The sequence below is a fragment of the Neltuma alba genome, unplaced genomic scaffold (genome assembly GCF_004799145.2).
Source record: "Neltuma alba isolate B1F8T4 unplaced genomic scaffold, ASM479914v2 tig00007537_pilon, whole genome shotgun sequence".
NCBI lineage: Eukaryota > Viridiplantae > Streptophyta > Magnoliopsida > Fabales > Fabaceae > Neltuma > Neltuma alba.
In genome coordinates this window covers 52047-65170 of record NW_021634807.1, presented here as the reverse complement: position 1 = coordinate 65170, position 13124 = coordinate 52047, and the positions used below count along the sequence as shown (strand labels likewise).

Below are 13124 nucleotides of genomic sequence, written 5' to 3'. Positions count from 1 at the left end.
CGTTTTCATATTGGCTTGTCATTCGTCGTATTTGTTCTATGACTTGTGGCTGCTTTTGTTCAAATCACTGCTCGCTAGTAGAGGTAGTACCACTGTCTCATGCATGTAATAGTGGGAAAGACTCTTCTTTCATTGTATTAGAAAAGAAAAGGAGAGATTCTTCTTCACTGTCTTCTATGCTTGTAGAAAGCGACACAATGATTGAAGTATCCGCTCATTTCTTTAGCTCTTCAGTCCTTTCTGTTCTTCTGATTTTCGCACGTCTGCTACTGGTTAGTTTTCTTGTACGTTAACAAGTTTTTAATTTTGAAAGCAAATCAAAACTGGGTTTCCTACAATGTTCAAGGGTAATAGAATCTGGGCTTACGTGCGAGAAGAAATTATGTGGGAATCACACATTCACAGTTTCAGTTTCCAATTTCCAATTGCGTCCTATATTTTCGTTTCTATTTCTCATTTGAAGATTGTGCCGTTTCATGTTGCAGTGACTCTTGCCCAATCAGAAAACTAAAAACAGAGCTATTTCAGCATCATTGGTTGGAGAGATGGCTTTTGAGCCGTTAATTTGGTACTGCCAGCCAGAGAAGAACTTCATCTGGGCTAATCTTGTAGACAGTGCTTTTGGGTCCTATACACCACGTGCAATGAACACTATTGTGATCTCCGTCTCCAATTTGGTTCTCATTGTCCTTTGTTTATATCGAATATGGCTGACTATGAGCAATGCCAAAGCTCAAAGATTTTGCTTGAGCTCAAATTACTATAATTATTTTCTGGGATTGTTGGCGGGTTACTGTGCTGCTCAACCTTTACTGAGATTGGCATATGGCATTTCTGATTTCAACTTGAATGGAGAATCTGGTTTTGCTCCTTTTGAGGTGAGTACTCGTTTTCTCAAACATGTTTAGCAAAAGTGATTGTTGAGGGGTTTAGTTCATCATGTAAAGCAAGTAACATATCTGATGTACGTGCAAAGTGGACTTTTAAGTCACACTTCAGTTTCTGTGCCAGGTAACAGGTCTGATCATTGAAGCACTTACTTGGTCCTCAATGTTAATTCTTCTTGTCATGGAGACTAAGATTTATATAAAGCATTTTCGGTGGTTCGTGAGGTTTGCCGTCTTTTATGTTTTGGTGGCAGATCTTGTAATGCTTAATCTTCTTCTATCAGTGATAAATTACTGCAGCAGGTTGGCTTTTTAAGTATTTTACATTTTAGGGCCCATACTATCTCTGCATTATTTTCTTTCATCTCTTGCAATTTCTATTTGGTGTTCTGCAACATGATTTTTATGCATTTGTTGCTTGTACCTTTTGTCATGCTTTGACATATGTAATTCATTATGATGGACCGATCACAGATGCCGTGATATCTACATTCATGAAAAGAAAGCTCAGTTATGCTGGCATAGTAAATTATAGTGGAGTGTCAGTGTTCCTTTAGCTCACATCTTTTCATCTGCTACTTTTGGATGACATTGCTCTAGAGTTTCTCTAGATGTACAAGGCTAGTCAAAAGATGTCAAACAATGAACAAGACTATGCATGGATATACACCTTGGACTTACCCAATACTAAAGCTCGTTTCAGAATATGAACTTATATTAGTATTATTGAGTTGTTGGTTGAGAAATTCAATACTTTTAGGTTTGTTTTGGTAAGTTGTTTGGGGTTAGGTTATTATTCTAAAGAACAGGGGAAAAGGTATCTTACATGAATCATAGGTGCTGGAATATATTTTCTAGTACCTAATCACATAGCATCCAATTGAGATGATCTTTTGTTGAAAAATCACAACATGTGTATCATAATTCAGGAATGCAACTTTGCTATGGACTTTAGTCTTTGTTTTTTTTTTCCTTCTCTCTAAATATTTCTTTATTAATGTAGATTATAGAATAATATGGAAAATAATTCTCTTTTATTTCATTGATCAGAATATGCACAAATATATACAAGTGAGAGGACTTTTGCATTAATGGCTCATTATAATAATATCATATCATATCAAATCCTAATCATAATTACATAATATTTACATAATATCATATCATATCATATCTCTACACTTCCCCTCAAGTTTGAGGATAAATGTTAATCATGCCCAACTTATCACACAGATAGTCAACACGAATCCCATTCAGAGCCTTAGTCAAAAGGTCGCCTAATTGATCACTAGAGCGCACATATCCAGTAGAGATGAAGTTCTCTTTGAGCTTGTCTCTGATAAAGTGACAATCAATCTCAATATGTTTGGTACGTTCATGGAACACAAAATTAGAAGCTATATGTAAGGCAGCCTTATTGTCACACCACAACTTTACTGGCAAAGTAGTTTTGAAGCCAACTTCCTTCAGTAATTGATATATCCAGATTATCTCGCATATAGACTGTGCCATAGCCCGGTATTCTGCCTCTACGCTCGATCAGGACACCACATTTTGTTTCTTGCTTTTCAGGATACCAGGTTCCTACCCACAAAGACACAATATCCTGTAGTAGACCGTCTCGTGGCCTTTGATCCACCATGATCCGCATCACAGAAGCACTCAATTTCTGTATGACCATGATTTTTGTATAATATCCCACGACCTGGACATCCCTTCAAATAATGTAATACGTGCTCCAAGGCTCTCCACTGTGTGACAGTTAGGGATGCCATGAACTGGCTTAGTACACTGACTGAATAAGTAATATCCGGATGAGCTACAGTGAGATAGTTTAACTTGCCAATCATTCTCCTGTACCTCTCAGGATTCTCAAATGGTTTGCTCTTTTGAGCCTCAAGCATCTGTTTCTCATCATCAAGAGAGTTATCAAGCGGTATGCTCCCATCAGCGTCAAGGAGTGGGTTGTGAACCATAGGAAAATTAGTCGGTGCTGCTCCCAACTTTCCAGTTTCCTTCAGTAGATCAAGAACATATTTGCGCTGTGTCAATAATATGTCCTTCTTGCTTCTCATAACTTCAATACCTAGAAAGTATGTCAGAGAGCCTAGATCCTTCGTTTATAAGTGGGAATTAAGAAAGGACTTGAGGGACGAGATGCCCGAACCATTACTGCCTGTAATCACAATGTCATCTACATACACCACCAAGATAATCATGCCAGTCGCTGTTTTTTGATAAAATACAGAATGATCGCACTTGCTTTGGCTCATGCCAAATTTCTGTACAACAGTACTGAACCGGTCAAACCATGCACGAGGACTTTGCTTCAAACCATACAAGGACCTCTTAAGGCAACATACTTTCCCACACTCCCCCTAAGCAACGAACCCAGGTGGTTGCTCCATATAGACCTCTTCATGGAGACCACCATGCAAGAAAGCATTTTTAATGTCTAACTGATGTAGATCTCAATCATAAGTAGCAGCTAGAGAGATGAACAGATGAATAGATGACAGCTTAGCAACAGGAGAAAAGGTTTCAGAATAGTCAATGCCATAGGTCTGTGCATAACCTTTAGCCACAAGGCGAGCCTTAAGGCGGTCAAGTGTGCCGTCAGCCTTAGTTTTCGAAGTTAACACCCATTTACATCCAATGGCCTTTTTGCCTGCCGATAAATCATCCAGGGTCCATATACCAGCCCGATCAAAGGCCGCCATCTCCTCTTCCATTACAACATGCCAACCCGAGTGGGCCAAGGCTTCACGAATAGTTATGGGCACAGAGATAGTATCTAGGGAGGCAACAAAGAAACTGGACACCGAAGACAAGTGGTCATAGGAAACAAAAGATGAAATAGGATGGGCACAAATATGTTTACCTTTGCGAAGGGCACTGGGTAGATCAAGAGAGGCATTCGGGTCTGGAACAAGAGGTGTCTTAGGATTAGGGTTAGAACGAGGCTCAATGTTGCTCAACTCAATTTTCCAACATTTTTCATGTATTTTCTAAGAGATATTTTATAGAGAAAATGAGCTACTCCTCCTCCTTCCTGATTTGGCTGAATTGGGACAGCTCAATGGGGTTATGTGGCAGCCATCAAGTGTGGGAATTGATCATATTTGAACATGTGGCCTTACGCTAGATTTTTTCAAACATTTTCTCTTGATTTTCACTTTTTATTTAATAAAAATGGTGGAATCTGGAAAGTGCATGAATTTATGCCTTTAAGGGGTCCATTGTGGGTCCCACAAATGGTTTGGGCTGGCCCACAAACCAAATCACTATCTCAAACCAATTAGAAACTTTATCGGTTACTATTCACTAGTAACCTTCCATAATTTTTTCAGAACTCCAAAAATTCATTTCTCTCCATGATAATTCACCTTTTAATATTAGAATATGATCTAAAAATTTTTATAATTTTTTGCCACCTCTGGGTATTTATTTTGAATTTTTTCCGATTAGGCCTTTATTAGTGTTACTATGGGAAAATAAATTTCCTAAAATTAATTCCTGAGTTTTCAAGGCATAAAAACAATTTTATAAATTCAAATAAATATTTAGCTAAACTTTCCATTAATCTCCCAAATTTATTAAGGCCTCTAACTAATTAAAATAATTTTTCCTTTGATTTTTCAATATTTTCCTGAAAAACCTTTGTTTACAGGAAATTCCGTAATAATTCATTTTCACCAAAATTCCACCTTTCGGCCCTCAATTGAATTTTCAAAACCTCTACTCTACACTTTTCCCATTTTTCAGGGATTTTTTAGAAATTTTCTCAAATTTTTCTGTTTTGCCCTTCCTAGATCGATAATTATAAAAATGACAGTCCGGACCTTTTCGAGGTTTCATATCAAAAGTTATTTCATCTCCCCATCTAGTTCCTACATTAACCCTCATCCCAATTTTTAATCCTTTACTGTCAGATGAAAATTTTTGGGATGTGACAATTCCTCCCCTCTTTAAATAAATTTCATCCTCGAAATTTAAAAACATACCTTAATGAAACAATTCTGGGTATCTGGCCTTCTTGTCATCCTCCTTTTCCCATGTAGCTTCCTCTTGAGTTAGATCCCTCCAGATGACTTTGACCATCGAAATAGTCTTACTCCGTAGTTGTTTAATCTGCCGATCTATCACTTTCACCGGCTGCACTTCAAAAGTGAGATTATCTTGCAGCTCAATGTCCTCGTATTTCAAAACATGCGAGGGATCTAGCTGATATTTCTTCAACTAAGAAACATTGAAGATTAGGGGGTAGGGCTAATCTGTAAGCCACTGGGCCAACTCTTGACAAGATTTGGAAGGGTCTAATATACTTCAGTGTCAATTTATAGGCTTTGATCGATCTTCCTGTACCTGTAGTTGGAGAAACTTTCAGGAAAACATGATCTCCAACTTCAAACTCCAAAGGCCTTCTCCATACGTCGGCGTAACTCTTTTGTCTACTTTGTGCTGTAAGCAGTCTCTGTCGAATCATCTTAATCTGTTGTGAGGTTTGTTCTACCAAATCGGGACCAAATATCTTCCTTTCACCCAATTCAATCCAACACAATGGGGATCTACATTTCCTCCCATACAATGCTTCATAAGGAGTTATTTGAATACTGGAATGATAACTGTTATTATAGGCGAACTCTACCAGTGGCAAGTATTCATCCCAGTTCCCTTTGAAATCTAGGACACAAGCTATTAGCATATCCTCTAACATTTGAATAGTACGTTATGTTTTCCCATCAGTGTGAAGATGATAGGCTGTACTAAAACTCAACTTAGCGTCCATAGCTTCCTGTAATGCTCTCCAAAATCTAGAGAGAAATCTCAGGTCCCTATTAGAAATAATTGTTTCGGGTGTCCCATGCAACCTCAATATTTCTTAGATGTAGATCTATGCTAGTTTCTCCAGTTGATATTCTTTCTTGATGGCTGAGAAATAAGTTGACTTCATCAGGCGATCTACAATCAACCATATCGCATCGTGACCTGATGGTATACTAGGTAATCCCATCGCAAAATCCATGGAAATGCTTTCCCATTTCCATTATGGAATACTTAAGGGTTGTAAGGATCCTGGCGGCTTTTGGTGTTTTGTCTTTACCTTCTGACAAGTGAGGCACCTCGACACGTAGTCCGTTACATCTCTCTTCATACCAGTCCACCAAAATGATTCTTTAAGATCTCAATACATCTTGGTCATGCCTGGATGTATGGTATACCAACTCTTGTGTGCCTCTTCCAGAATTTGCCCCTTAATCTCTAAGTCAGGGGAATATAAGTTCTTCCCTTATATTTCAAGATCCCTTCCTGAGTTATCTCAAAATCCCTCGTCTCATTTCTTAGCACTTTGGCTTTTAATATGTCGGCCAGTTAATCTCTCTGTTGGGCCTTCTTGATCTGTTCAATGATTTGCATTTTTGCTTTTATAATGCTGCTCTGGCCTGCCATCAGTTTTATCTGGCCTGTGAGATCCCAATTTCAAATATTCTCGATCAACTCTTGTTCTTTTATCATTAACGACGCCACCTGCACTGTTTTCCAACTCAACACATCTGCTACCAAATTCGCTTTTCCCGGACAGTATTTGATTTGATAGTTGTAATCCTTGAGCAATTCCATCTATCTCCTTTGTCTCATGTTGAGTTCTTTCTGGTCTTGCAGGTACTTGGGAATTTTATGATCACAAGACAATTCAATAGTTGCCCCATACAAGTAATGCTTCCAGATCTTCAAGGCATAAACTATCACTGTCAGCTCAAGATCATGAGTGGGATATTTCTCCTCAGGGGTTTTCAACTATCGTGAGGCATAAGCAACCACTCGACCCTGCTGTATCAGCACACATCCCAATCCTTGCTTTGCTTATCGTGTCTGTATACACCACATATGGCAACGTAGGATCAGGGATTATTAACACAGGAGTTGAGGTCAGCTTCTGTTTCAATTCCTGGAAGCCTGCCTCACACTTTGCATCCTAATTAAATGGTTGATTCTTCTAGGTGAGCCTGGTCAGCGGTAGGGCAATTCTAGAGAAATCCTGTATAAACCTTCAATAGTACCCTGCTAGACCCAGAAAGCTTCTCACCTCAATTACTGTCTTGGGTTGCTCTTAATTTAACACGGCCTCTACCTTGCTTGGGTCCACGGCCACTCTATCTCGGGTTATCACATAGCCTAAGAATTTCACTTCATTTAGCCAAAATTTGCACTTACTCAACTTGGCATACAATTACTTTTCCTGCAATATACCCAATACAATTTGCAGATGCTGTTTGTGTTCCTATGGTGACTTAGAATACACTAGGATGTCATCAATAAATACTACTATAAAATGATCCAAATAGGGCCGGAAGATCCTATTCATGTAATTCATAAATATAGTAGGTGCGTTCATCAAACCAAACGGCATCACTAGGAATTCATAATGCCCATACCTAGTTCAAAAGGTAGTCTTCAGAATATCTTTTGCTTTAATCATCAATTGATGGTGCCCAGATCTCAAGTTAATCTTTGAGAATATAGTGGCTCCTGCCAACTGATCTAACAAATCGTCAATTCTCGGTAACGGGTATTTATTATTAATCGTCACTTGTTCAGCTCACGGTAGTCTATACACAACCTCAAACTACTGTCTTTCTTCTTCACAAACAGTACCAGCGAACCTTATAACGATACACTGGGGCGTATGAATCCTTTTTCTAACAACTCCTCTAATTGCTTTTTCAATTCTGCAATTTCGTTTGGCGTCATTCGATACAGAGCTTTTGAGATTGGATTTATTCTAGGCACCAGGTCAATAGCAAACTCAATTTCTCTTTCCGGAGGTAGTTTGCTAATTTTTGTTGAAAATACTTCAGGGAATTCCTGGACTATCGAGATATCAGCAGTCCCTTCCTCTATTACTGCCTCCACGAAAAATACCATGTACGCCTGGCAAGCCTGCCTCAACTATTTATCCACTCGAGCTGCTGAAATCACGTTCAACTTTGCTTCTGCTATCGGGATCAATGTTTTGTTTTTACAGTCAAGGAGAACATTTTAGGAAGACAACCAATTCAAACCAAGGATAACATCAATGTCATAGAAAGGCATGCGTATCAGGTCTAACATAGTGCAACGGTAGGCATACCAGACAATGCGGTTTAAACAAACTGTAGAAGTTAAAATTTTCATTCCCATGGGAGTGGAAACACACAAATCATACAACAATGTATCAACAGCAAGACCTAAGTGCCTAGCATAATCACATGATATAAATGAGTGGCTGGTACCTGAGTCAAACAAAGCATCCACAAGGTAGCAATTCACAGTAACTGTACCTTGGATCATCTCAGGCAACTTACGAGCCTCTTCTTGACTAGGAGTGAACACCCTGCCCTGTGCCTGAGATATTCTTATACTATCGACACCTTGCCGTCACTCCCTATCAAAGTGTCCAGGTCATCCACACCTGAAGCACACGCTCTGACCTATTGTGCACGGCATGTCTCTGTGATTGTGGCCACATCGCTCGCATTCCCTTCCTTGGCAAACATTCTCTGCTCCCTGGCAGACATTCTCTATGCTTCCTCGTTAGGTTTTCTGCCTCAACTTCCTGTTCCAGTTAAATCTCCTTTTTTTCCGGCTAATACAGAAAGAAGTGCCTTCCTGACCTGCTCTTGGCTTTGGCTTCTCGACTCGCGGGGTTGCTCTAACTAGTTTAGCATGATTCTGGCTATTTTTGATGATACAACAGACTTCCACTGTCTTGTTGAAAACTTTTAGTTGTCTTGGGGCTACCTTCTCTCTCAACTTAGGCTTCAGTCCCTTGATCATTTTCTCTGTAAACTAGCGTTCATCATTCATGTGTTGGAGATGAGTGGAGTATCTGGACAACTTGATATACCTCGTTGGGTATTCATTAAAGGGTTCATTTACTGCTTGTCTTATAGTTAGGAACTCTGCTTCTTTCTCATCCCTCACGGATTGAGAAAAATATTTCAAGAAGAATTGGTCCTTGAATACCTCCCAGTTGATTGGGGTGTTGTTGGCCTGAAGAACCAACTCGGTGTTCTTCCACCATCTATCTGCCTCCCCTTCTAGCATGTATATTGCCATCTAAGCCTTCCTCTCAGACAGACACTCCAGGATGTTAAAAATCATTTCTAGCCGAGTTATCCAATCCTTGACTACTTGGACATCGAAAGTTCCCTTAAAAGTAAGAGGGTTGTGTTTTGTAAACTTCACAATCCACTGTTCTAGTGTTATTAGGTTCTACAGCAAGTTGAGGTCTCAAAGGAGTAGGTTCTTGTGGTTACTGTGGTGATATAGGCTAGCCTGTCCCGAGTATACCTTGCTCGGGTTGCTGCAACCATGCTAGTACTGTTGCTACTGCCATAGCTATAGCAGTATCCCTCTCTTGTTCCTACCTAACTTATGTGGCTTATATCTCTGCCATATTCCTTTGTTGTTCCTCTAATCTTTTCATTATCTATTCAATCATATCAACAGGGGGTCTTGACGAATCTCTCCTTGTAATGGGTCTCCTACCTCTTGATCCTCGTCTTTCTCTTACCATTTTGTTATTTTCGTCTCAACTACAAGAGGAACAGAATCATTAATTTACATAAACACTACTTGTATTACTTTTTCAGTATATATACATAGCACAATTAACAAAAAGTATGGTCATAGCCCACCATAGACAGTATAATATATAGTCATCCTACATTTACAACCCAGCAGAAGAAGAGGGAAACAAAGTAACAACAAAAAGTTATAAATTGTCTAGTAGCTGATCAAAGTTACTAGGCATAGAGGGTCTGCAGAGCTGCTGGATCTGAGTCAGCCAAACCAAGGTAGTCGTAACGTATCTAGTAACACCTAGCACCACAAAGCATCATCTACAAATCGACCCTCTTTGACTACTTCATTATGTAGTAACCTCAAGTAGTAGAAGTAGTCCTGGTAGACCATAACATACTAATTTTGGGTCGGATCTATATGTCTACTGAGCTCAATAAACTCCTAGAAGAGGCTGTTATAATCTTTAAATTCCTTCCTTACTAATAGAGGTCTCTTCTTCATTGGCAGACCACTGGCTTTAAGCTGTTTCAACCTCACCGTCCTAATGGGTACTGCTCTGGTGGCACCAGGACTTGCCTCATTAGGATGCGATTGAAGTCTCATGGTACTCTGAGCATCCCCTTTCTCTAACCTGATCAGGTCATTAGAGTTCTCTTCCAAAATTATATCCTCTATCTCCTAGAAAGGTTGATAATATCTGGGTGGTGGAGTCGGGTCATTGGGGTCAGAAATATGTGGATAGTACCAATTTGGGTACGGCTCCCCCGGCATCCTCTGGTTTACTGTTTCCCTAGACTCATCACTACAACAGGCCATGGCTTATCCTGCACTCAACTCAGTCTATAACATACCATTCTACCCAGATATAATCCAACTAGAAGCATTCAATTAATGATCAAACAAACAGTTCACAATCAATTAACAATATTCAATCATTGTGCACAATACATAACAGTCAGTACATGCACAGAAACAGAGCCAGAACCTTTGCTTTGATACCAAAAAGTGTCACACCTCTCTTTATATTCCATTATACGTTAATTGAAACTATTATAAGTCATTTCATGATATTTCCGGATGAAAAATTTTAAATTCAGGATTTTACTATTTATCCAGTCCGTACACTGTTCATCAGAAAATGGGCCAACTTTGAAAAGTCACAACTCTAAATTGAATGAATTACCACTTGTTTTAAAGCTAAAAATGAGATCTATTTGCTTGTAAAATTTCATGTCCAAACTCCGACAATTGCTCATTATTTTATGTGCCATAAGTTTGGCACTTTTTAGGGAATTTCTATCCCTGAACTTCCATTTTCTTGATTTATTTCTTCTTTTTCCTTCATCCACATTCTTTCCACAATGCATCAAGCATAATTCCAACATTGGAACATGGAATGACCCTATAAATTACATTGTAATATCATCCATAACTTGTTACAAAATCCATGTAAAGTTCATTATATATTGTAAAAGTTTCCAACATGGCACAACATCCATAAAACCCATTCATTCCAAGGCCAAATCCTTCCCTTGATCCATGCTTGGTCCACTTCCTAATTAGTGCATAAAATCATATAGGAGGAATGAGATTTCAAAGAAATCTCGGTAGCATATGAGTTATAATTATCATGTAAATCCATGCAAGTTTAGTTGTGACATGTTCATACAATTCAAATCATTCCCAACTCATAGGAATTCATACCACATATCATACAAGGAGAGGAACATCATATTATCCACATTGACATACCACAAATACCACAAAGCATTTGGCCAAAGCATAATCAATGTCAATCAAACAATCAAGGTCACCACAAAGTTCCCCCAATCCAAGCAACAACAATCACAATAAACAAGCAAGATAAACAATCAAATTATAATTCAAAGCTACCATTGTAAAGCTTGTCCAAGGAGTAGTGCTTCTCCTTAATTCCTCCTCTCAATGCCTATTAAACCAAGCATAAACATGGGCCATTTTAATCACAAAACAACTTGGTTTCAATACTTTAATATTAACTTAACAATTTCTCCCTTTTTTCTTTGATTTTTAACAAATTGATTCCTTCTTTAGAATCAATCATCTCATGACTCAATCCTACATAATTTTTCATGAGGAATCCAATGGTGCAATCAGATTTTTAAAATTCAAACTCTTCCCCCATGAACAGTGACTGGCCGAATAGGGGGTATTTATTTCCCAAAATTCTATTTTTGATTCCAATGATTTTAAACACTTTCCAACAACATATCCCTACACAAAAACATGTTTAAAGCCATTGGAATCATCAAATCAAACAAAATCAATTAGCTCCTACATGAACAGTGCAGGCCAAAATTCTCCCCGTAAACCCTAACCTTGATTTTATCCAAAAATCAATCCATACATCACTTAATCTTGCTTATTCCACTTGATTATTAAGGTTTCTATCCTTTCCTAAGCATCATACATCCAACCGAAATTTTGACAGAATTACCAGCATTTTTCCAAGCCAAAATCTTAATCCAATCAATGTAAAACTTAGGGATATTAATGCTTAGACATACCTTAGTGTTTCCTTGAAGTAGGTTGGGTGATTCCTTGCCTAAAAAACCTCAAAATTTTCATGCAAGGGTGCTAGATGAACAGTGGCAGAGTTTTCCCTTCTTTTTCCCAATTTTCCAACATTTTTCATGTATTTTCTAAGGGGTATTTTCTAAGGTGAATATGGAATGGAATCAATAAAAATATGAGAAAGGGCGTGAGGCTTTTGTATACATGGAGTCATGATGGTGAGGGATGGTATATGGTGAATATAGGATGAGGGAAAAAGGAAATTTTCTTGGATCCAAAACTCAAGCCTATTAGTAATTAATTGACCCACTAGATATCAGTCATTGGATTGTGCTTAGATTTTATGAAACAATCTTGCACCATTGGATTTCTTATGTACTCTTCCTTGACCTACAAGAATTTAAGTACATCCATTGATGTAGTATATCCAAATATAATCAAAAATTAAATATTAGATATGCACAAAAATTAGGCAAGAAATTGCAAAACTTTTTAAAAGTAATATTTCTAAAAATATGAGACTTGTTGCCAAAGAAATAGAAAAAATTAATTCCAAATCAAAAATAGGAAATCACAAAATATTTATATTTTTAATCCAAAATCTCAATTTTTATGCAAAATCCAAAAATCAACCAATTAATCCAATAATGTATAAAAATCCAATTAAGGTCAAAATTATCATTTAAATCCTAAATTAATGTGGGATAAAATGTATAAAAATTAGGCTCTATCAATTCCCCTACACTTAGCCTTTGCACTCTCAGGCAAAACAAATGAAGACCAAAGAGCAGTAAGAAAAACAAAAGAAAGTCAAACAAAAGTAAATGTTCCAATTACAAGCAAAAAGCAAGTCAAAGTAATCAACATCTCTCTTATCCAAGTAATCTTCTTATGAATCAAGAAAACAAACATCATGGCAATTTACTTGACAAAGGGGAATATAAGTCAGAAATCCCTCACCAAGGTTAATGTGTATGTACTCATCACTCAAAAGTTATCAGCTTGTGTTTGCACTCAAAACCATCCTATCCAATCTTCTTTCCATAGGCTTGACAGAATCTAAATTTTTCACTATTAGTAAAGCAATTACAAGCATAAATCAAAAGGACTTTTATC

General features: G+C 37.9%; 1 protein-coding gene across 1 annotated transcript; it reads right to left on the bottom strand.

The window, feature by feature from the left end:
* Positions 1 to 2455: 2455 nt before the first annotated feature.
* Positions 2456 to 2962, bottom strand: LOC114752769 (uncharacterized mitochondrial protein AtMg00810-like). The gene has a single exon (XM_028941472.1). It carries the CDS (start codon positions 2960 to 2962, stop codon positions 2456 to 2458), a length of 507 nt encoding a protein of 168 aa, XP_028797305.1.
* Between the last annotated feature and the right edge of the window lie 10162 nt (positions 2963 to 13124).